Source organism: Acanthaster planci, linkage group LG04 (assembly GCF_054643075.1).
Source record: "Acanthaster planci isolate LZ-2023a linkage group LG04, COTS_SCS, whole genome shotgun sequence".
Classification (NCBI taxonomy): domain Eukaryota; kingdom Metazoa; phylum Echinodermata; class Asteroidea; order Valvatida; family Acanthasteridae; genus Acanthaster; species Acanthaster planci.
The window spans coordinates 15,298,187-15,323,856 of record NC_141780.1 but is presented as its reverse complement, the minus strand read 5'-3'; the positions used below and the strand labels follow the sequence as shown (position 1 = coordinate 15,323,856).

At 39.6% G+C, this 25,670-nt stretch overlaps 1 protein-coding gene across 3 annotated transcripts in view; it reads left to right on the top strand.

The window, feature by feature from the left end:
* Positions 1–5,425: 5,425 nt before the first annotated feature.
* Positions 5,426–25,670, top strand: part of LOC110973988 (plexin-A4-like) — a 60,669-nt gene continuing 40,424 nt past the window's right edge. The window contains exons 1-6 of one of the 3 annotated variants that reach the window (XM_087135502.1): positions 5,426–5,708; positions 10,306–11,408; positions 13,272–13,463; positions 14,326–14,451; positions 20,745–20,860; positions 22,901–23,030. In XM_087135502.1, coding sequence (XP_086991628.1) covers positions 5,687–5,708; positions 10,306–11,408; positions 13,272–13,463; positions 14,326–14,451; positions 20,745–20,860; positions 22,901–23,030 — 1,689 coding nt within the window. In that variant the 5' untranslated portion in view covers positions 5,426–5,686. Of the gene's footprint in view, positions 6,022–10,299; positions 11,409–13,271; positions 13,464–14,325; positions 14,452–20,744; positions 20,861–22,900; positions 23,031–25,670 lie in introns of all 3 variants that reach the window. The other 2 variants (XM_087135501.1, XM_087135503.1) reach the window with 2 other exon arrangements.

Sequence of the window (25,670 nt, the reverse complement as noted above, 5' to 3'; positions counted from 1 at the left end):
GCAGTTCACATGATGAAAACACCGTGAAAATCATCCCGGATGTGACCCCTTGCCGACACCTTGAGGTCAAGTGAAAACACCGTAAAAATGCAGTGAGCCTATCAAGGGGACCTTCCTCATTAACTTTGAGGTGGGGCTAATCTTTTAAATGCTTTACGGACCTATTATGTGAATCCCTCATAAAAAGTACCATTACCTGTCTTCTTACTGTGGTGGTGACAGGTGTAAATGTACACTGAACACCCCAATCACAGTGTTCGCATCCTTGCAATGTACTTGTAACCCCGGCCAGGTTGTTCATACACTACTTCATGGCCCGTAGCTGAATGAGAACATTGTAGGGACTTCAGCAAAACGACTTCCCACAAATTATGTCACCTCACAGAAACATTTATTTCAATTTTCTGTGATTATATGTGATTTATATTTTATTTGCTTGAGTAGAGTTATACTCATGAATATTCTGGAAATTCATAATTCCCATGGCCATTTATGATTACTCATCGACAATTAAACAACAGTCAGCACCGAGTACACAATGTTATGCATGATGTTGGAGCAGAAAACATTAGTGCAAAAAAGAACGTTGAAATTTGGGGGAAGACGCGGACTAGTGAAAATTCTGCTTATGGACTAGTAAAAAGCCATCACTGCTGGCCCGGCTGGCAAGTGAGAAAAACGTTACGGGCAAACCCTGTCCATGCACGATGCTAGATTGGACAATGATGTACACGCCGTTGCTATCCTCGCTCGCTCTGATGCTACATTGTCGGCTTTGTTATTCCACCACTTTGTATACAGTTTCACAGTCTTTTGGCAATTCCATAATTCGATGTGGTAACTTCGCCACTCAATGTGCCTTTTGCCCACAAAAGTTGGAAATATTTATATGTCTCCTGTATGTGGTCAAGGGGGTGTTGTGACATCTAACACCAAGTTTCGTGGAATTTTATGAATCGTGTCACATTTTAGGGCTGAAAAAAAAACTTGTGTCCTTCCTCCATGGTTCTAAATAAGCAAAATGTGCTTATCAACTTTTCAGCTGCATCCGGCAAATTTGAGCCATCGTACGTGTATCCATCTCTTCTCACTGCTCAAAAAAGGAAATATCAATCCTGTCTTTCCCTCACAAAACACCTGCTTTACATTCACAACATGTGGAAAGAAAATTTTGTGGTTTTCACAAGTTCCATTCGCATTTCACTAGCACGGTTTCGAAAACACGCACGCAACATTGCTTCATGGAAGGTTTCCGCTGGTTCCCGAAGGCCCACACCTAAACAGGGGTATTCAATCGCTCCTCTTGTTGGTAACTGCTGCGCTAATTTCTGGCTGTCTATCACACTAATCTTTTATTACACTTTGACAGTTAATCCGCTGTTTTCACACCTTCCACGGTGGGAAGCTGGACTAGTGTACCGTTATGAATAACAATAGGACCATAAGCTACCAATATGTTGACGTGAAAAGTCTGTGAAACTGTTGTGAGCTAATCCGCTCCCAAGCTGACTTTCCACCGTAAAAACGGGCTTACATTGCCTTGACAAAAAATTCACGGTGATTTAATGGTAAAACTGCATTTTCACGGTGTTGAAAGTTCACAGTGAAAGTGTGTATAGGGATTGGACAGGTAAGGGGGGTACCCATCCGTCCCATATCTTGCCTGGTATAGGTGCAGTAGGCACAATAGCCTTTTGGTATACAGCTTGTGCATCACCTTGGGGGGTCCCCCTTTCCCACATATCGTGCCTGGTATCAAGATTGCATTGGCCTCGGGCAATATTAGGAAAGAATGACCCATCCTATATAGTGATTAATGCTGCACGTAAACTTTTCATTCTGTGTGGCTCACTTCTTGGAATGGAACACCTTTGAAAAAATAATGACTGTATGACGTATAAAAGTTGAGTCATTATGTTTTGAAAGTTAATGTGCGACGTTTGAAAGTTAAACCATGGCGTTAACCTGGTTGGCACAGTGCTTAAGAGAACGCGTTGAAGCGAGCTGTTTTTCCTGAAATGAAATATATTTTGGGGCTCTAAATGTGAAACATTCAAAATTGATCTTTTCAAACAGGAAAGAACTTGAAAAAGGAATACATTTCGGCCCCGTTTCGAACAGGGGTTATTTTATTTAAAAGCCTCCTTATACTCCTGCTGTGAGATGGTGCGATCAGAGTCGTGTATTATAAAGAAAAGTTGCGAGATGAGTGTCACCATTGTTTGAAATATAGGTACTGGCAGGTGTATTAGTCAGCCGAGCCAGTGCACAGGACAGTTACATACAATCGCCGAACGCTCGAATGTACTCATATTGAACAGCCATTTTTGCTTCCAAAATTCGAAACTGGCGCTATGCTCTTTTCATACATCTCTGCAGCCGATCAGAGTTGTAGAGACTAGCGTCAACTTCAGACTTCGTTTTGGAACCAAAATGGCTCTTCATTATGTGTGCAGTACTGCATGGTGTTATTGTGTGGTAACTTTCCATGTGCATGTATGCAGAATCCACCAATTTGGTTCCAACAGTTAAGACACTCATGTCGCTACTCATCGCCGCGCCGACCCATGCTTTTTGCCACCAACCGACAATCTCTCTCCGTGACGCGTGCGGCGCGCCGCTGTCCATGATGACGCCCTCTTGCAGCAGTTGGTTTGTGAATAAAGAGCAAAGTCTTGCTTGAGAATCCTTCCCATGAATCGTCGGCTTTTGTCTCAGGCTACGACTACGCAAAAACAATGAGATTAAATATTGTTGACCAAATCAGAGTCACAGTGTTAACTGATTCCTTGACAAAAACACGATTTTTTTCTTATCAATTGTTTGAAAATTTCTAACATACTGTGAATCCGTCAGTAACTTCTTGAACAAGTACTAAACATTTTGAAGATAAAAATTATCGCAACATTATCGCCAAACAAGAACACGACGCGACGTGGCTACCGTGTCTTTTGCAAATGTAGGCGTGTGATTGTTTTCAGTACTCTGCGCAGTGCACATTGTTTGAAATTATAGCAAAAAAATTACAGCAGCTGTCAGGCAATTTGAGAGTTGTGTTCTAAAATCGTTGGAGTGTAAGCTTTAATCACAACGACTGCGCAGGTTTTAAACCCAGTAAGGCGATACAACATGTAAAATGTAGTCAGCTCAGTTGCAACATGGATGTCATGACGGATTAAACAATAGCAGTGATTTGTTTATTCATAAATATGCCAATCTATAAAAATATTATGTTTTGTTTAAATTACTCCATAATGTTGATTAAAACATAAGAAGTTTCCTTTCAATCGAAGGAGTACAACCCTCAAATTTCCTGACAACTGCTGCAAGTTTTTGCTATAATTTCAAACAGTCGAAAAACAATCACACGCCTACTTTTGCAAAAGACACGGTCGTTTTATTTGAGACATACTATAACTATAACATCATCATCAAGTTCAAATAAGCAGTTTATTTCATTGAACATTCAAACGTTCCATGTGATCAAATCGCCACCGTTTCAAGAAGTGACAATTTTCCTTAAGGAGAACAAAAACTAAGCCTTTGAGAAAGACGCGTTTTAGTTTTTTCTTTTACGTAAATCAGTTTTCAAAACAATTGTCGAGAATTGTCAAAATTACCTTAAACAACTGATTAATCAAGTAATTTGCAAAAAAAGCATCTTGAATGGGCAAAAAACTCTAAACACTGTACTGTCCTAGTTCAATTCACTCACGTAAAATCCTTTCCCAGGGGAAATCTTTAAAAAATCTTGCCAATGTGGATTGCGCGCTATATCTTCATACAATAAGATTGATCTCTTTGTATCAAAAGTACAGTTCAGCTGAAGTTCCCCGTGCCGACTGTACCACCGATTTTGCGGCATAACGTGACTGGTATGCAAAAAGAGAAATTCAATAATTGACGACTTTGAAAAAAATGTGTCTCTTTGTAAAAACGGTAACAAAAGTTTTCTATTGAAAATCCCAGTGCGTACAGTACAATCATTTGTGCTTTACGTAATGACTATGTCCTCAAACTCCATTCGTAGTAATTATACAGTTTCCACAAGTTGTTCAAATTTTCAAAGATTAAACATCTTGTGTAGGCCTACATAAGAAATTTTCAGGTTACAAAATAGCAGTTAATCGAGTACAGCTAACTACTCAGCCTGCCTCAGTAACTTTTGTAGCAGTATTTTTGCCACTCCACAAAGGTGCCGGTAACACATTAGGCCTATGCATTATACATTATGCATTATAGGCAGTGAACTACGTAAAAGCTTCATCGTCAGTAAGCGAGTCGGGGACACGAAGGAAAAGGAAAGGGGGTGGGAGTTCGGTTGAGCTAGCTAGCGTACATAACTAAATTTACAGCATTTTCTGCGGTTCGAATCCCAAAGAGTGCTCTTCTCCGTTTTGTCTCACTTGTTCATTCTGTTTCCTGTTGGAAAAGACAGTTGGAAAAGATACAAATTGAAAGGGTATTTAATATACTGCCTAGATTTGTATCTTTGGAGTTTGTTTTTAATTCATTTAGGGAATGAATGGAATGAAGTCAGGGAAACCTCGACACGTTATCGAGTTGAACCTCGATGATTATCCTGACAACAATATCGCGTCATACCATAATATGATTATTGGCTCTTTGTTGAAAAGATTCGTTTATTAAAGCTTTGGGTAGTTGGATTGAGTGATTTAAAATTATCAGTCACCCTTTAAGGCAGCGAATAATTCAACGAATTATTTGATTGGTTTTTAATGGAGATCGTGTAATTTTTACCAGCATAGGCTCAGCGGTATGCACGGTGTTAAAAAAAATGATGTGGTATTTTTAAATGTTGCTCTAATTAATGCACTTATAAATATTCGCTGTCTGCATAATAGAAAACAGAACTGTGATTTGAAATTATTTCAACATGCGCACATGAGAAGCGCGTGATCTTAAAAGTACACACCGTTGTCTCCCCAGAGGGGTTTTGTTTCTTGGTTAATAAAATAATAAGGAAAAAGTTCTCTGTCTTTTTTGTTCACGATGGCTCAAGCAGAAGTTGGAAACCATAGCCCACGCTCATTTTTAAACTCTTCCCAGAACAACACCCTTTGGCAACAGCGTTTTAAAGCATTGCCCATAATCCCTCCCCCATCCGAAATTCTCCTGGTGCAATTTCAAGTGGTGTTTTACCGGAAAAAAACTTGGAGAGTGCAAAATTTACTCGCTTTGAATATTCTGGTCAGTCCAACCAACCTGGTTAAAGCCCAAAGACTGCTTTACGAATCTACTTATTCTTACATGTGCATGGGAGTGGTTTAATACGGCGGCGGGTTCATCAAATGGGGATTCCCCACGAAGACCTGTTTTGCGCAGCAACGCCCATAATGCGCCGCAACCAAAGGAAACACCTTGAGCAGAATGGTACCGGCCAAAATTAATGCGGAAGTTCTCAGAGTACTGCACGCCTCGTCGGGTGCGAGCAGCCTTGGAGAAAATCACACGCCATAAGACTAGTCGACGGCAGTGGTTCTGTCCTGGTTGCCTCTGTAAGTTCAGGGACGGTCAGACGATCATAAACCGATTCCATCCTCAGCCTATCCTTTTTTTTCCAGTGTGATCTGAAGCCTACAGCAACTTATTGCAAAAGGAATTTCTGTACTTCTGTAGTCTTCTATTGGTGGACTAGGAATTGATCTCGGAACCTGCATAACTAATGATCTCAGGACCTAATAATAGTAAGTTTGGGTGGTGTACTGCTTTTACTTTTTACACGCACAACTATTGTGTCACGAGTCATCGAATCGGCACGCGTCACACGGGTTTGTGTGACACATGTGCTTGTGTTGAACATTCACCTTGCATTCGACAGTTACTCGTACACTGTATGTGGTTTACCGTTAAGCCAATCTGGAGCAGTCTGCAGAATTTGGACAATAAACAGTTCCTTAAAAATCACAAAACTTTGACGTGTTCCGAGCTTTGACTTCTGCTCATCAGTTTTGTGTTACGCCCTAACACATTTTTGTCAACTCACCCTGATAAATTTGGGTAAGTACTACTTGGCACCTGAAATAATTTCACTAAGTTTGACAGATGCAGTATGCAATTTGTTCATCTCTCTGAGAGATGCACCTTTAGTAGCACCTTAAATACTGGGAACATTGGGAAATTGATTGGGTGGGTACACTGACAAGCCTAAGAAGTCTGACATTTATCCATGTAGTGACTTTCAATAAAACTGTATTTTTTTTTCTGAATTTGGGCTGTAGTGGGCTGGTTTTTTTTAAAGATACCGCACTGTCTATCATTTTGCAGTTATCCCAAAACTAACTTGACAAAAATTATTGTTGAAAGGCAAGGTTCTGTTTTTAATTGCCGTTAATTAAAAGCTTGAATAAGCATTGACATGACACACATGGTTAGTACTGTGATTCGTCAGTTTAGTGCATGACTGGAGTAGGTGCATTCAACTAAACGTAATAATGTGTCCCATCATGATGCTGAATTCAGGCACAATGCAAAACGTGATTCAGCAACTTTTGATCTGAAATCCAAATCCTAGAATATTTTTTTCTCTGAACATACAGTATTCACCGAGCCGAGGCTTCATAGGTTTGTTCTGATGCACCCCTCTTTAGATTGTGTTGCCTCAATCACTAATAACGCATGGCTGATTTTGCACAACTGTGGAAAAAGCATTGTGAGAAGGGAAATTTTCCTTCCCACGATGCCTTACTATTGTGCTTAATAGAACGTATAATGCACATATGTGACCCACTCTGCAAAAATGAGTCTGAAGTCGACAGATCCACTTTTCATTTGTATTGGAAAGATGTATCACTCAGTTTGGTATCCTGATGAAAGTGGATACTCCATGGTGAAAAATGCTGTGGGTTCCTGTTGATTTACACTGTGCAAAATTATTATAAAGGACTTTTTATTCATGAGTGGCTCTAGCGACTTAAGACTCGTTTTCACAGAGTGGGTCACATATGACAAATGATAGACAGTGAAACAGAGCTTTTCATGGGCTTGAAGTCAGTCAGACAAAATCTGGTGGCAACATGTATACATACACATGTACACAATGTCCAGTGGACATGTACATGTAGCTCTAGTGACTTTTAAGGTGGTCGTCAGTGTAAGATGCTGTGTCATCTTGGTGTTAAGTTGCATGCATTCATTAAAGGGGTCACCATTCATGCCTGGAAACAAAAGTGTGATTGAATAGGTCAAGTTGTGTCCTTGTGTTTCATTGCAGACACATCCAAGTGCTTAGCTGAATGAGGGAGTCTGTTTGTTTTCTGAAATAACATAGACACCCATAATGAAAGAACTTTTCATAGTATCACTTCCCATGTTTTTATAAATATGCATGATCAGTGTAGAGTGAACATATGTAGTTGAGAGAGTTCTCTTGGCTCTTAACAAATCAGCACATTAGGCTTTATTGAATAGTTTTCTATTCAATTGATTATTGAATGTGAGTGGTTGTTAAATAAATGGAATTGTCAGTGTGAAAAAATGGAAAATAAAAAAGGAAATAATTAATTTCTTTGGTTACAATGTTGCATTCTAAAAGTGTATTTCAAGGCAATTGATGCACGTGCCCACACAAAGATCCAAACTTTGATTCCTTCAAGTTATGGTTTGTTTTTTTTTAATTTATGTGTTTGGTGCCCCATGGACTAAGAAAATAAATAACCAATTTCCTTTGCAAGTTAACTTTGACCCAAATGTGGTACACTGAGTTCTTTAAATTCACGTGAACATAACATCTTGAATTCTCCATACTAAAACCACCATTGCTATACCTTGTGATTTGGGGCAAGCTTTTGCTTAGTTACATACATGTACACGTAAGAGACGCACAAAGGAACCAGTCCATTCCAGACATGGTGGTTGCTATGCAAAAGCTTGCCCCAAATCACAAGGTATAGCAACAGTGTCTTTAGTCTGGGGAATTCAAATCGATATGTTTATTTGCAATCAGATAACTCAGTGTACCAGATTTTATTCAAATTTAACTCGCAAATGGCTTATTTGGATTGGACACCGATAGGCCTTTTACATAGTTTCTTGATTTAACCCTGATAGTCCTCGATCATCCAATTGCAGTATGATCTTATTATGTGCACCCTGAGGGGTTAGGGTTAACAAAGGAAAGAACCCTCGCCTGGAATCTGAACTACGTAAACTACCACACAAAAGTCCATTTGGTGTTTCATTTGGTACTGTCAAATATTCAATTGGTGGATCATTCTGTAAATTTTGGGTCTGAAAATGTGACAATTTTGTTCCCCCTATTACACCATACCTGTTTAATCTGACATGTACATGTATAACTGAAATTGATTTCAAATTATTTCTCTTTGTTTGGCAGGTAATTTGCATTAACTCTCGGAAATTAGAGAATGTGTTCTGAACTTACAAATCAAATATCAGATATGACAGGGACACACACAAAATTGGACCCCTAATTTATAGAAAGACCCTGATTTGAAGATATTCAATTATTCAAATTGACTCAGCCTTATAGCACTTACAGTACAATATGCATATATGGATTATTCCAGAAATTAGGGTTCCAGTTTTTTTTTTGTGTGTGTCCCTGTCACATCTGACGTACGATTTTGTAAGTTCAGAAAAAATTTTCTAATTTCCAAGAGTGATGAATTAATGCACATTACCTGCCAAATAAATAGTAATAGTTTGAAATCAATTCCGGTGATAATTCCATGTCAAATAACAAAGGTCAGATGTAGCAGGGACACAAAAGGGTCACACTTTTGGACCCCTGATTTCTAGAATTCCCCATATGCCTTTACATGTACATGTACACCCATCAGCACCTTGCTTCAGAAACTACTGCTACTACCATGCCTCATGCATATTCATGATTGAGGGGGTGGGGGCATGGGGCGTCCCCTTGGTGTCCTCTACCCACCTCCATCATTTCATATTCAAGATGTGCCCGACCTGTAGAAACCACATTAAATATGCTGCACTGCCCCCTTAAAAAAGTGTGCCACGTTGTGCGCCCCTCTGAAAAATAAGTTTTCGGACTCCGCCTTTGTGTTGAATTCTTTTATCTACTTTCACCAAAATCCTCCACAAAATTTGGGCAATTCTGTAACTTTTTATCTCCTGTTTCCTATCTCTGTTTTTCACAGTCCTTGATGAACTTCTCAATACTTACCCTACTTTTATGCATGTACATCTTTGATCAAACTACACGTACTAAACACACTGTAAAAAATAGTTTGAAATCAAAGTCAAAACTCACCTTTTGATTTGTATGTTTATCTCAAATACATGTATTTGTCAATTATTCCATATGTGAAACTCCTCACAGCAGTAGAAAAAAAAGCTTTAAACTTGTTAACCCTAACTAATTGGGAAAAGGGGCTCATGACTTTGTGTTAAATTTTGGAGATGGATGCATTTACCCACACAGCAGAAAGTGAGTACATGTATGTGTGTATGATATTTAAGCTCTAAATTCTAATTTCAAATGTTATGTAATGTCAGTGCAATGCAACAGTGGAATTTCTTTCATTTTGTTACATAACCCTAACACTCCTCAATCCTCCAACAGGTGAAGGATTGAGGAGTGTTAGGGTTAAAGTAACTGATTATATTAGTAACTGTCAAATATCAAAGTGGAAATAACAGGCTGTAAGGATGGGATGTTTACACGTTGAAACGTTTAAACGAAACAAGTTCCAAACTTGTTTACAGATTTTCCCAAATGTTTAAACGGAACCGCCCCTTTTAGAGGTTTGATGTTTTGCTTGACACAATCGGGCATTCATTTTTATTGTAAACAGTGCCTCTAAAATTCTTGAAACAGTTTTGCCTTTTGGCATCCATGTAGTCTCCTTTTTGAGAAAAAAGTGGATTCTAATACAATAAGCACTGCTTGTTTAAATGCCCCATCATCCGTCTACATTTTTACATACGTTGGGCCGTGTGCATTGTTGAACTATATGATTATGCATACACACTGGGGTACCAGGCAGCAGTGGCCTCTGTATAAAACTTCTAGTTAAACGTTTAAAGGTTTAAACAGTGTGGGAAAGTTTTCTGAAGGTTTTTCAAATTAACTTAAATTCCCATCCTTAGAAGACCGTGCCTTTTACTTCTATGCTTTGCAACACTTCTTTTCATTTTGAAAATGGAAAATAATGAGTTTGGTTAACGGAAAGACGATCAAATGTCCATTCTCGAGTGGAATTGCCCTCACACAATTTGTAAACTTCCACCTCTACCTGCATGTACATTGTACATTAGACCTGAAATGTAACAGGATTTGTGTCAATTAAGTCGCAGGAAACCCTGGAGCTAGCCAACCAGTGTTTCGTGGAGCCATGGAAGAACCGACCAAAAAAGTGTTTCTGGCTGTGACTCTCTGTGCCTTTCACCTGGCCTGTGTTGCACAAAAAACGGGGCAGCTTTCTGCCTACGAGGTGGCATCCTTCACAAACCCAGATCCCGATCCCAATGCCAAACTCAACCATGTTACTTTCCATGGCCCCTCAGATGTCTACGTTGGGGCAGTGAACTCAATTTACCGACTGGATGAGAATTTAGTACCTTTGAGTAACGCCAGCACAGCCTTCGATTGTCCTGACCCAGAGGACTGTGCCAATGAAAACAAGATCCTCTTTGTTGAACCCACCAGAAATAGACTGATCACATGTGGGAGTGATAATGACGGGAGGTGTCAGCAGAGGGATCGAGATGAACTGACAGTTGTAGATGCAAGCAGTGTAGTTAAAGTATCTCCAGGTAGAGGCAAGACCACTGTTGGTGTGCTTGCACCTGGCCCTGGGGGAAGAGACTGGTTTTATGTAGCATCCACAAATACAGGGGATGGGATAGTTCCACCCGTTGCAAGACGAGATTTGGATCAAAGTCTTCCTAATCTTAGACTACTTCATTCTAGAGAAGAATCAAAAATAATTTTCAGTCCAGATTACCGAAGCCAGGCATTTGACATAAACTACATTTATGGCTTTACATTGGACAATTTCACCTACTTTGTCACTGCTCAGCAAAAAACAATCAGATCTTCTGCTTTTGTTTCTAAAGTGGTTCGTGTTTGTCACACCAGTCCCAACCTGGATTCATACAGTGAGATCATCCTACGCTGCGGTCAAGAATCTGAATCCTACAATCTTGCCCAGGCTGCTTCCTTAGGACAAGCCGGACCAGACTTGGCAGCATCTCTTGGAATCGCCCTATCATCCCAGATGCTATTTACTGTATTTGCAACCAGTGTTGGAAGCAGTGACACGCCTACTGACACTTCCGCTCTGTGTGCTTTCAATATGAATGAGATTGAAGAGGCATTTATGACGGCTGTACAAGGGTGCGTGCAGACTGGAGATGCTTACAAAGTGGGGTATCTTCAGGGAAGTAGATGCAGTACAGTAAGTTTATTTCTGTTTGCCACTTCTCTTTATTAACACGTAAAACCTTATGTTTGTCTAGGTCAGGTTGACAACAGCCTCGACCAAAACAAATTCACGAATGGAATCAATTGCCAACCAAGCTCCGCTAGATAGACTCCCTGGACATATTTCTGCTCTGTACGCTTTCAATACGACTGAGATTGAAGAGGCATTTGTGACCGCTGTACCAGGATGCGAGTAAACTAGAGATGCTTACAAAGTGAAGTATCTTCTGGGATGTGAATGCAATAGTACTTGTGTAATTTGTATCTATTTACCACTTGCCTGCAGTGTGCATGTCCAGGTCACGTTTATTGTAGCCCTCACCAGCAATTTGAAATCTTTACTTTTGGGGGAAAATGGATACTTCTATTTAGTTTATGTATGTAAAAAATCTCAAGTGATTTGAGGAAACGGTTTCATTTAACATCCAGTTATTTTATGTGTTCAGTTTCTAAAAGATGTGTAGCCCAGTATATGTAAATTTCTAAGGGGACACCAACGGTTGTGCGCATTTTTCAAGGAGCACATATGGCATGGTCTTCATAAAATGGACCAAAATGCAACTCCGGATGTCATTTTTCAAAACTTCTAAAAGAGTGACTTTGATCATGTAAAATACAAATTAGCACCTTCAGATTTATAAAAATGATTATATGGGGATAATTAGGCATAATATGTACTTATGGTAGACATTTGGTTGGCTACCAGTGCAAATCAAATGGAATTGAATTCATTTAAAGTTTTACGTCATAGTGTTTACACCAGAGGACTTGATTTCAAAACTTCTCTCAACAAGAAGGAGAATTCAGCATATTTTTCGACTGATGTATTGTAAAGTACCTAAGAAATAACTTTTTAAAAAGCCACAAAAAAAGGCTCTCTTCATTCTCTTACCGTTTATAATCACTCTCACTACACCAACATATTTGCCAGGTCTTGTATCTTTCGACCACCAAAAATTATCTTTAAGTTTGGCTGCATTAAAAATCTATAATGCGTACAATATGTTCGTTGCAAACGTCATATACGACAGAATTTTGATGACGTCCGAGAATTTTGACGGGAAATGCATGACGTTCGACAATGCCGAAAACGCTGTCACATGTTGTGCTCGACAATTCCACGCTCGATGTTCATTTTGCGGGTTATTTTGGAGATAACTCTGCTGAAAATAAAATTGAAATTAACAACTCTGAGCATTAGATTTTCATCGTGAATCCTATTTTATGTCTCGAACGTCATTTTTTTGCAAACGTTATTCAGAATGACGGATTTTCTTTTGAGAAAATTGTTCCAAAGAGAAAAATCACTGAGTGTCGCCATTCCGTGGAGGTGCTCATGAATATCGAATAAAAAAAAGGGCACACTATCTGGGTTGATGTCAAAGGTCAAACAGGCCATGATGCAGCAAAATTTTTCTCAAACATCACTGCGAGAGATTGATGGAAGCCGCGAAATCGCCACGATCGGTATTTTGGACTGCGGTTTTTTGGCACTCTTTTTAAAGCTTGTGTTGTACATCGATATATAGATTTTACTCGCTTTTTTTGCAGTCGATTTTTTTATACTAATGAAAGAATCGAATGACATTCGCGACTGCCGACTTCGGGACCCGATTAATTGTGAGAGGTACTTTTTAATTTCGTGGTTATGGTTTTAATATGTGTGAATGTTATCACCTTTCACCACATATAAATCTGTGTAAAATAACCTCAGGGATTATCACTCCTCAGGAAATTCTATTAGCTCAGATTTTAAGAGGGAGTTTATGTCCCTCAAAATTGCCAATGTTCGAGACTTTGGCCAAAATAGTTATTATTTTTTTTATCCGGTTTACAGTCACCCTTCAATGACATCCAAGCAGCACTGTGTGATACTCAGAAACTTTACAAGTATGCCAGTAACCCTGAGGGTGTTACAGCCATGCCGTTGCTCCAAGTAGAGGATTCAAGACTGTCGTCGATCATTACAAGCACCGAAATGAACCATACCATTGCTTTCATCGGAACTTCACAAGGGTCGTTGATAAAGGTGGGTTGGCTAGATCAACTGGAACTCATTTTGTCCGTCAAAACTACGCAGTTTTGTGGCAATTTTAAACTCTCTTTACATCTGCAGTCGTGTGAAATATTTCAAAATGTTCAAGGTCAGGATTAGAAACAACCTTTCAATATCTAAATTATACCAAGGCTTAGAATGGTACAAGAAGATTAGAAGATAACGAGGGAGGTATAGTTATATTTTACAATGGTTACAAGTAAGTGCTTTTAGGTTATGGTTATGTACCTGTGCGTAGTAATGGTTAGTTTTACTGATGAAACAAGTTTTACTGTAGTTTGGCTTCTTTCTGTGGCACTTTATGGCAGTTTGAATATCCATGTATTATCCCTGTTAGCCTTTGTTGTTTTTCGCTCCTCATTATGTTGTAGATTTCTTGTACATGACCCACTATGTTGAAATGGGTCATGAGCTACTGGAGCCTCTTTTGAGCCGATGTTCTTGGAAAAAAATTGCTAACCCTAGGTATTGTTCACCCACACAATGCCCGTACTTCATCAGGATACAAAATGATTAAGATATTAAAACAAAGAGCTCCCTTCCCTCTTTCCAAACTCAAAAAAAAAAACACACGAAACAAACTAAAAAAACCAACTAAAACTCAAAAAGGGCTCAGGTGATTTCCTATATCACAGAGTACATGCTGTTGTCTTTTTCTGCTTGTATGCAGATTGTCTAGTACATTTTTTCGAAAGTTTCATTTTTTCCAGTTGTTTTTCTGTCCTGGTATAGTGCTTGGTTAATGAAACAAACAAAATCACAGTAATGATTATGTTTTTAGTACTGACCAGAGTGATAAATTACATATGCCTGTGTGTGTTTATAATTATTTTAGGTTCATACTGAAAATGGGACATATGCAAGGCAATACGAGACAGTTCAGCTCGGAGACAGTGCCGTGCTAACAGACATCAGCCTGGATGACTCAAAACAAGAGATTCGCATTCTCACGGAGGGGCAGGTAAGTTTTCTGGCTTCAGGGCTTTGTTTTTGATCTTCCCTCAGTAATTGGCATTACCCCTTAGCACTTGTGTGTTCTGTTCCTTCCATTGGCAGGGGAGAGGGGCCAGTCTCCTCCACTTTTTCAAGGGGGTAGGGGGCTTACCCCTTACTCTTGACGAGTGCTATTGTTGGGCTGCTGTTTGAAGATGATTTCACAGCTGCACGCCTTTGAAAATTGTTCCACTACCATCGGTTCCTTCCGTGCCGTCTTTGGAGTTATTAGGGGGTCTATTTCAACCATTGTAACTTAATTTTTAACAGTGTGAGTAGTGCTAGCGAAACAATGCTTGAACACACTTCAGCTAGCAACACTACAATTATGAATAGTGCATATCGACCAAAGATAAATTATTTTAATAAAAAAGTTTTCCAGGCTAGGTTGACTCCATGACATAATGGAATGAATAATTATTTGATGGTCATTTTATCTTGCATTTCCAAGCTCTTCTGGGACCAGCAACTCTTACAAGTGTTAGTAAATGTACATGTAGTGCTGTTTGCCATGTATAAAGTTGATTATTCCTACTAAAAATGGCCTATTCAAACCAATTAATTTTTGAATTGGATTTATTTGGAATGAATTGGGTCAATTGGTTTCAGTTGGTATGCTTTCTTTCCCATTTGTTTTCCCCCATCAATTGGAGGTTTCAAATGGGACGCAATTGGTTTCGAATGGCATTTTTTTCTTTACTATTTATTTTCCCCGATCAATTGGAATTTCAAATGGGAATCAAATGGTTCCAATTGGTACGCTTTTTCTCTGTTTGTTTTCCCCCATCAATTGGAGATTTCAAATGGGGCGCAACTGGCTTTAATTGGTTTGCTTTCAACTTCTTTCCCCCCTCAAATGGATTTTTCAAACGGGACTCAGTTGATTTGAATTGATATTGAAATTGTTTCGATTGGGTCTTCGGTTGGTTAAAATTGTATTGTGAATTGGCATTCAAAACGGTGTCAATTGGTTTGAAATGGTTCAACTGAGAAAAGGTCTGAATTTACTTTTCAAACCAAATGAACCCATTTGGATTCCAATTGATTCCTAGCCAAAGCAATTGGTTTTGAAATCTGCAGTTGTACGTGTAGCTTCTGCGTTGCATTTGCTGCAAACCTAGTTCAGACGTACGTGAACATTCACTTCCAATTGAAAAATTTCAAATGAGAAAGAAAGTCCACAAAATCCAACACCTCACCCCCCCTGCTTCCAACATATGAGTACCAGTACATATAGGCATTTCCACAAAACAAACAAAGGAGCTTGTGTTTTTGGTTCAGTTGATTTGAAAAAAAAAAATTAGTTCAGTCATTTTTCTGGGTGGGACAATAAATTGATCGCTGACTTGCTGATAAGTTGATCCATTGCTTGCAAGGAGAAGATACCAGTACACTGTACCTTATGTTCATTGCCCACAGGCAATACATACATATGTGTACATGCATGACAGTAATAAACTATGTACCATTGGCATCAAAATTGCCTACCTACAATGTAACATCTGTTTTATTTTGGGGGGAGGGGTTGCCCAGTAAGTACCCTGCCATGCCTGGTTTACCCTGGCGCCTCACTGAATTATTGTAGCGTGAATCTCATAAGCAGATGTCAGTCAAGCAGGTTTCAGGTTCTGCTCTGTTACTGTGCTCCACCAATATTTTCGTGTCCTCGAATTGAGCATTGTGCAGTCAGTGTGTGCTTTTCCTATTCCTAAACCTTTGTTAATGAATTGGCAAGGAATCTGGTTTACCACTATCTAGTTAATACTGTAGGTTACTAGCTTCCCTGCCCTCATGGGTGTGTAGATATATAACCTTGTAGCCGCATTCTTTTCTTGACCCGGGAGCTGGCCTTTATTACAATTATTTACTTTCTTATGAATATGTACTAGCTTCCCTCCGTTTATCCAATCAGCTCCCGAATTGTTAGTCCATTATTTACGCATGTGTTTTTTTCCCTGCACGCACCCTCTCCGGCTGAGTACATGCACATTTTGCCCCTCTCTATCGGTTTTACCTCACCATGGAGGGTGGTCAGTTTATTCATTGTGCCGTTTTTATCTGCACATTTCGCGTACTTATTATTTTTGGGGGGTTTGTTGACGTAAGTATCTGTCCAGTGCGTCTTTGCTTGTGGGCCCGTTTAAGTTTTAAAAAAAATGTAGGGTGGCCTCTGATTCCTTTTAGTTATGGCATTGTTGATATAACCATTTAACCCGAGCCAACGGTAAAAATCGCCCCCAACAGGTCACTGAGCTTCATTGATTTCAAAAAAATACGTGTGAGCCGAAAACCTGTGCTTACTAATTAGGATGGCCCAATCAACCGATTCAGTAATGAGTAGGCTGCAATTGAGCCATCACTGCAGTACACATTATTTGAAATGTACATGTACCTGCTCATCATTCACATGTACGGTACACATAGATCCATATGAAGTATTGTTTCTATCCTGTGACCTTGTTCTAATAGTGCCCTGTGACATATATCATATTTGCACATACTGGTACATGTAAAACACTAGTAAAATAAATGAAATGTGTGGCCATTCAAATGTCTGATAGAACAGCATGTTTAGGGAAGGAAGAACAAGTAAATTTAGCTGCTTCTGCTAATATTCTAAAAATACTCCGGAAAACAACTTAGTTGTCATTCATGTGAAATTTACTGTGTTTTAGAATTGAGTACCATTTCTCAGTGACTAATCTCATTCCTTTAAGGAGAGTATGGTTTATTCATGCTGGCAATCACATTTGGTAGACATTTTGGGTTGTAAAGTCATACATGTACATGTAAGTAAAAAAAAACAGATCAAATTTGGATAAACTTCATATTAAGATACCGGTAGTTACAAAACCATGTCAGCGTTGGAGTCAGGTGAAGCCCAAGGCTTTTACATCTTCCCATCCCCTAGCCCATGTCATTATAATATAAGATGTAGTCTACTCTCACTCCAACTCTCTCAACAAACCATTTAAAGTATACAAAATTTGTCATGGTATAATTTCCAAACTATATCGAATTTTAGTGCAGAAATAGCTGTTGCACTGAGATTTCTGCCTGGATGACATCACATTTGCTCATACCGAGTAAATGGGGATTATTTGCTATTTTATTTTTAAAAAGATATCTACATGCCCTTGAAATGTACAAGATCTGCATTTGAAAAAAAACAAATTTCACTGCATAGGTTCGTTAACCCCCTGCACTAAATTAGCAAAGGGCCAGGCAAAATTCCGACCTAAAAATTTACAGATCCAGTCCGGCTTACTTTGCCAAAACGAGTCTATTAAACTAATTGGCACACTTGCCAGAAAAAAAAATGGACACATTTGCTGATAACTTGAACAGTAGGTCTTGCCACAATTGTCATGTGTAATTGCCCACAACCGGCATGTCATGCATGCCACAAACCAAGCATGCATGTACATGTACTGTATGTGCTGACTCTAGAAGCTGTTTAAGACTCAGTGATGGAAAAAGCTGAAAAAAGACTTGCAGATTTGTTACGGTTGAAACACATTGTGTCCCTTCAAGACCTCAACCATTCCAAGCAGAGGCGTAGCGAAGGCATGGGGGGGGTTGCCAGAGTCAATTTGCCAACTTGTAACTTAATTGTTTGCCAACCTTGTGTCGTGTAACATTCATAAAGTGCTCCATGGTACTCTACACTTCATGCTTCAGGGAAATAGCCAGCGTGTATCATTTTGTATCGTTAATTTTGGATTAATTTGCAGGCAGGAGCTCTATTTGCCGACTTGAATGATTGGGGGTGCCATGCCCCTATCCTCGATCCCCCCACCTCGGGTATTAGCCAAACCCCTCCCAGGTCCCTGCTCCTCCTGGTCAGAGCACATATGTGTACATATACATAGATGTGTACCATGCAGTGACACAGCATTGAGAGGGAGCCTGGAGGGTAGGGGTCCAATGAGATTGGACCAGGACTGCACCAGTACGTACAGTAACTGTCATTAGGATTTGTTTTGCCAGTGTCCACATGTTAGTTCATTGCCTCCTCATGTATCAGACTGTGCGCACATACATGTAGCATGTCAGTAGGAAAAGTTTGCGCAAATGGTACTGGTCTGTCTAATGTTGATAAAATGATTGTATTGCCCGATGGATAGGAAATATTGGGGCAGATCCCCTCCAGATGCCCTTGTAGGGTTAAGAGGGATAACTCAAAGCAAGAAAAGCTGTAGTTGAGAGTAATCATGTGTACTCTTGCTGCAGATAAATCAGTGTTACGGTGGCCAGTTTCCTATTACCAATTAGCGGTATCATACCAGGTGTGGTCCCTATACACATGTGTGCACACACACGCTATGCAAATGTACATGTACTTATGTGACCAGGAAGTTTACCACTAGATGCAAAAGAATATTGGGGATAAAACGTCCTCTCCTGCTGTTTCCTGAGATAAACTACCACACGTCAGTCATTGCTTTTTTCCCTCCTTGAAACACAATATTGGTGTGGATTGTATTCCTTGAAAAACAGTATAATGTAATTGGCTTAAGTACCCGCCCTTGTTTGAGATTATACTGGTAGGATATACAGTATGTCTCACTGCAAAGTACCGCAAGTACACAAGAACAAAGTTACATTTAAATTTTATCTGTTGATAATCAGCCCCAACAGTTCAGACCATTAAAAGTCCTGGACTTTAACATTGTACCCCACATGTGCATATGGGGAGTTCATATTTTGTAGGTCAACCCAGAAAACAACTTTGCGGTGTCGGGAATGTGATACAGACGAATCTGGTGATGGTAGTAACACTGTCACTGGTCATTTGTTGTCAGTGACTACTATTGCAAGAAGCCCCTGGTAGTCACTCCTTACCAAACCCACTGTAGTACCCGGTAGTCACTCCTTACCAAACCCACTGTAGTACCTGGTAGTCACTCCTTACCAAACCCACTGTACTACCTGCTAGTCACTCCTTACCAAACCCATTGTAGTTCTATCCACCTTTAATATGGGGTCATTAGCATGTCCAGTAAAACATCACTGAAAACAGCAATGGACATGTACATGTATGTTCAAGCATAACTTAAGAACATACGTATATGCACACACACCTGTTTTACATACAAAGTGTTGACATTCCTTTGTTCTCTGTGATTAAAGAAACTTACGGAGATTGCTCCTTTTTCTCCAACAAGGATAACTCCTTCAAGCTGGATTTTTGATGATGATTTCCTGGACTATTCCTCTTCATTTTGCCACAGATAACCTTGACTCCAAAATGCCTCTGAAACTGTTTTCCAGAGAGGGGAAAACATTGTATGGACATAAGCGAGTCCACTCGACGCCATCATACCCTGCATTATGAGGACTTCTTTTGTGCAGAGGTCCACACTATGTATGCCACGCCTGCACATTCTTCCCAATGGTCCCAAAAGAACAAAAACCTGTTTGTTTTGCTGCTGCTGCTGTTGTTGTTGTTGTGATTTTGTTTTGCACAAGCTTGATAGATGTCACAACTCCAAAAATTAATGTAACGTACATCAAAACTAACATGTACATTATGTGAAAAAGAAAAATATGAGACCTACAGAGGCAGTGAAACTTGACACAAAAAGCCACCAAAGATTTTTCAGATGGAGGCTGGTGGGGCATATGTACCATTTCCTCAAAATGTTTGTGCACTTGTGAGCAAGAAACCCTGCTCGGTTGCATGGGCTTAAAAAATGCTACATACATATACAGTACAAAGCTTCTCTTTTTATAGTTCCAGCTACCCAGTAGCTGTACGTGTGTTTGCACAAAATCACCTTTTTCAAACACTTTTGTAATAAAATTGCATTTTATCTCGTGTTGACTCACCGGTACACAAACACACAAAAGTGTTTTTGGGGCAATTGTAGACGTTCCTATTGTCCTCTTTTGTTCTAACTTTTTTGGAAGGCCTCTAATATGTTTTGTACACGTTTGGCAATCGTGGACTTATCGGAAATTGTGGACGGTCATTAATTTTTTTGTTTAACGTCCACGATTGTTTTGGAACATCAGTGCAGTGGTACTTATGTGACGAATTGAGGAACTTTTGGAAAGGTAGCAACCAGACTTTGAATATGCACTACCTTATTGACTTCATGCCGTGTAATCAGTTTTCTTTTCATTGTTTCTCCACTAATTAACAACTCTACTTCTTACCCGCTTATGAGAGAATTTCTCTGTTGTTGTCATGCTGAAAACATTCAGAGTGATTTATTTCTTGTTGGTGTGTTTTCTTTTCCAACATGATTGTGGCAGCTTCTGAAATTGCGAGTGGAAAACTGTAGTCAGTACACAACCTGCGAGTCTTGCATAGGCGAGAATGCTGAACAGGACGGGGACCCATACTGTGGCTGGTGTACGCTGCACAATAGGTAATATAGCTCTTCCAAACTAATAGTGGCCACCGGCAGTGGAACGATTTTGAAAGTGGGAGGGGGGCAAGGTTAAACCATCAGGCATCAGCCGTTAATAGCTCAATCCATGAAGCCCCACCCAGTCCTGCCAAAAGTGGGCCCCCCGTCAAAAAAGTGGAGGGCTACTGGCACATGGACATGTATTTCAAATAGCAGTAAATTCTGCTCAGAACGGTGAATACATGAAAAAAATTCAGAACCCTGCTATAGCCGCTGCTTTGGGGGGGAAGGGAATTTCGTGGACCCCCACCTGACTAAAGTTTCAAGCTTTTTCCTAGTACAAATCTCATCTATTTATTTTCCCTTGAAAATCCCTCTAGACTTTTCCCTCCCCCCCCCAAAAAAAAAACAATTGTCAGAAATCTTCTGATTATGTGCTGGCCTCCCCCCCCATTCTGTGACCCTCAGAAGTGCTCACCTGATCTCCCTGTCTATGCTTGACTTGGTGTCAAGGACTTTGTACTAGTAACAGGAAGCTTATGGCTACTGTTGTAGTCTGGCATGCCAGTGCTTGTGCCATCCCGCTCATGGAGTTTCCGGTCTTAGAGGGAACAGCAGGCTGAAACCATTCTATCCCTGACCTGTAAATATTGCCCACACTCCATCATCTGATCGTAGGACTCCCCGTTCATTTCCTGATTGTTGCACAATGCCTTTTGTATGAGGCTCTAAAAGAGAAGAATTTGATACCAGTAAAATTCTTCCTTCACACTGGGTTATGGTCACTGTAGTAATTTCTCCGTGGACTCAGGGAAAAGTTCTTGTCGGAACCTCACAAACTGCTTGCAGAAGTTACCAAGATGAACTTTCAGTCACCTAATACAAAACAACCTTGCTGCAAGCTTTTATGAAGACAATGGGCTTGCGAAGTGAGCTCATAAAATAGGCATCCCTCACAAAGGGTTATTTGTTTGTTAGCTGTGTCTTTTTTTAGTAATCTCTCCATCACATGTCAAGCAGTGTCTGACTTAAAATGAGTTCCCAAGTTACCAAGACTAACTTCTTGAGTTAATGTACCAACTTCTGTAATACACAAATGTTGCCAACTAGAACCTTTAGTCTTTCCTCCACAGGACCACTAGTAATTATGCCAAACTTTGAAATACGCTTCCTCCTGTACATAGAATACCTCTTCACGCTTTGTGAGAATGTAAGATAATGCATTGGTAGTTTTCTTTTAATAGAAGGTCATGTTTTGGTGGAATTCCACTGCATAGGACCAACAGGAAATAGCGGGGCTGATACATGTCGTATGAATCTGGGTCATGTTGCCATATATCCTGTCTGAGTGTAGTGGCTAGTAGAGCAGAATTAGTGATATTGTTAGGAGGTGTATATTGCTGAGGAAATGTACATGTCAGCATGGTAAAAGATGGATTACCTATTTTTTGGCCAAAGGAGGAACCATTTAATCATGACCCTCGTTTTTGATCGTGCAAAACAGAAATTGTGTATTTTTTATTATGTCTGCCTTTTTTTTAAAACTATGAAAACATAAAAAATCAGAAGAAACAGTGCAAAACCTTCTCTTTTGTATCCAGTTTCCGCAAAAGGCTATGGCACAAAAGCATGGTGCATCTTCATCAGGAATGATGCTCCAGTCATTCGGTTCTTCATCCCCCATGGCCGGCCCCCCCCCAAAAAAAACTCACACACTCCTGTGTTAACTGTCGGCATTCCTTCTGGAAACATGAGTGAGAACGAATGATAGCAATTTTGTTCGATCTCAGTCCTAAGCATCTGCAAGTGTATACACACACAACAGGCATCGTATGGTATATGTTAGAGTTTAATATGTCATCAGATATGCCTTATTGTATAGCATTTTCTTGATTGCGCGTGTTTGGAAATTACCACTCTGTCATTCAAAAAAAGGATTTTAAGTGAACCTTACGATATATGCACATGTATACATGTGAACTGGTAGTTTGTTTCTGTGTGGTTTCGTTTTGGGTTCAAAAAGACCTACTGTACATGTGTATCCTACCCCTCCTACAGATGCACCCTGCATAGCGAGTGCCCGATGGCCGGAGAATCAACTCGTTGGCTTCCTTACAACGCCGCCCAGTGTGTGAAAATCAGCAGTGTAAATCCAAGTAACTTGCCCATCAGGGACCCCCAACAAGGGGTAAGCCCCTCACATTTTACTGTGTATTGAAGAGAGGCTGTGTCCAAGTCAAATAGCTGCAGCCTGGAGTTAACACACCTTCCTGTGGCTCATGATTTCAGCTGCTACCTAGTGGCCTATATAGATACTTGTGTTATATTAACCCAATGCAACACACACACCACAGCATATTTTGAACATGCTATAGGTTGTGTACGTACAGTGAGAATTTGGGCAATCCTTAATCAGCTGTTAAACTCCCATGACCATATTCATGGTGTACATGTACATAAAGCTCAGTTAAACAGTCGTTACTGCACTTGCATTTTTGTCTTTTTGCAACCAATGTTGAGAGTTCAGTTCCAGTGTGGACGTGGAGTGGGTAGAAATCAATAGTTTCATTATCATCATTCACGCCCTCCAGTGAACAAAATGACTAACAAGATTATTGCCTTGACCGCATGATTGTACACCATGCATCTGGCAGTTATTGCAACTCAGTTGCAGATCACAATCTTTTTGCGTATTGCTTGCCTCACATTATACAAGATTACGCTGCTTATTGACTTACACCAAATTGTAACATAGATATTCAGGCTTATCTGGAAAAATCAGCATATTCTGAAAAAATTCCCCATGCTCAGTAATCATAGAAACACAAACATAAAACTAACATTCGGCTATTTGTTGAGCAAACTTAGAGGACTAAGCACCAAGAAAATTGCCAATGGTATGATACAGGGGCAGGTTTTTCAAAAAGTTTTTTCTTTCCGTTGTAAAATTTGTTCGTAAAAAGGATGATGTGCCCAGAAGTGAATGTGCAGTGCCTATACTTTCAATTAATGAACACTCAACTCTTATCACACGCTTACAGATCGGTCATTCTATAAATTTGGGTCCAATTTTTTCCCGTCCCTGTTACTACTGGCGTATGATTTTTTAATGTTTAGAAAACATATATTGTAATTTTCAAAATTAAATAAGTAATGCAACTTACCTTCAAAACAAATAAACATCGTTTGAAATGAATTTCAGTGATATACATGTACTTGTATCTTTTGTCACAGTATAGATGTCAGGTGTAACAGGGACGGACAAATTTCATACATCAGATCCCAAATTTATAGAATGACCCACATACATTTAGCAATGTCAGTGGAATGATATTGTTTTCAGGGAAAAGGGAGATGAGGATATTGCAGTTGCAGTGCAAAGAACTCACAGGAAATCTGAACAGGATTTTTTCAATTTTTCAGTCGTAAGTCGTCACAAGAAACCTGAACTGTGTATTGCAATTTAATTGCATCCAGATCAGGCGATTTGATTACTGCCCATTCTCAATTATAGTCCCACCCAAAAGTCTGTCATGCCCATTCCAAGAGAGAGATGTTGTTCATCTGGCTGGCTTTTTTCTTTAATGGTACAGTCACCTTGACTTTCAAGTCCAAGGGGCCTGGTGGATAAATCAAGAAGCCATCAAGTGGAAAGCTCTTTGGATGAGATGGAGCTCTGTCATTGGCTTTGCACTGTGATCACTGAGCACATCTTGAATATCAGCATGACATGTATGACAGCTCACGCACAGGCATTGCTTTGATGAAGGATGTGGCGTGTGTCTGATATTGGATCTGCTGTTGTGTCATTCCACACGCAGTGGCTAATATTAAAAAAAAAATACATAAACCGAAAGTGATTGCATTTCTTCAAAGCTGAAAAACAATTTCTGGGTTATTACTGCAATTTAATTATAAAGGCCCATCTCGTATTTCCCAAAAGGCCAAATTGCATGTAATGACCTTTAAGAGAAAGAAATGTTAGGAGTGTGCATTTAAAATTAAAGTCATAAATAATAGGAAAGCAATAAGTATTGCTCAAGAAGGAAAATGGATTGCTTCTGTGAATCATCAATGTTACTGAAACTCAAATCCAAGTCTTTTCAAGTGTAATGATGTTGCTGTAGGGCAGTAAACCAAAATGTCATGGTCTAGTTTGGTGGAAATGATGCATGGTAAGTTATCTCCTAGTGCAGAAAAGCTGCTTTGTAACTCAATAAAAGATCCAAACCATTTGTAATATACTCTCAAATAACATACTGGGCCACAGAAAATGTGACGCTCCTCTGACCCTTACCCTAAAAACAGAAAGATTTACCAGTTCTCTCAAAACGACCCGCTGCAGGTGCATGTATTCATGCCCACAGCCAAGGCATTCAATTCATAACTGTGCCTGTGTGCAGTGTCATTTATAGAAATAGGTAGTACACGGTACACAAGATGGCACGGTTGATCAAATTACCCAGGTTGGGTTGACCACCAATGCGAAACAAACTAGGCTATCCATGGGACTCTACCGTGGGACCCTACCAGGAGCCTGCCAAGTTAACTGGTCTTTTTCTTCCCCACCTGTTTAGTATTAAAAGGCTGGGATTGAGTGAATCTAATTCCTGTTTAAGTTTTGTACATGTACATGTGTTTTTTACACAAACCATCTATGAAACTTCTTAAAGAATCACTTCAAGTAAAATAAACTGATTGAAACTTTAGTTCAGTGCTTCTTTCACCAAACAGCGGAAAAGTGTAAATATCATATTTGTGTGAATAATTAACATAGGATTTCACGATTGGCTCATGACATAGTCTATGATAGGCATAGATTAATTTT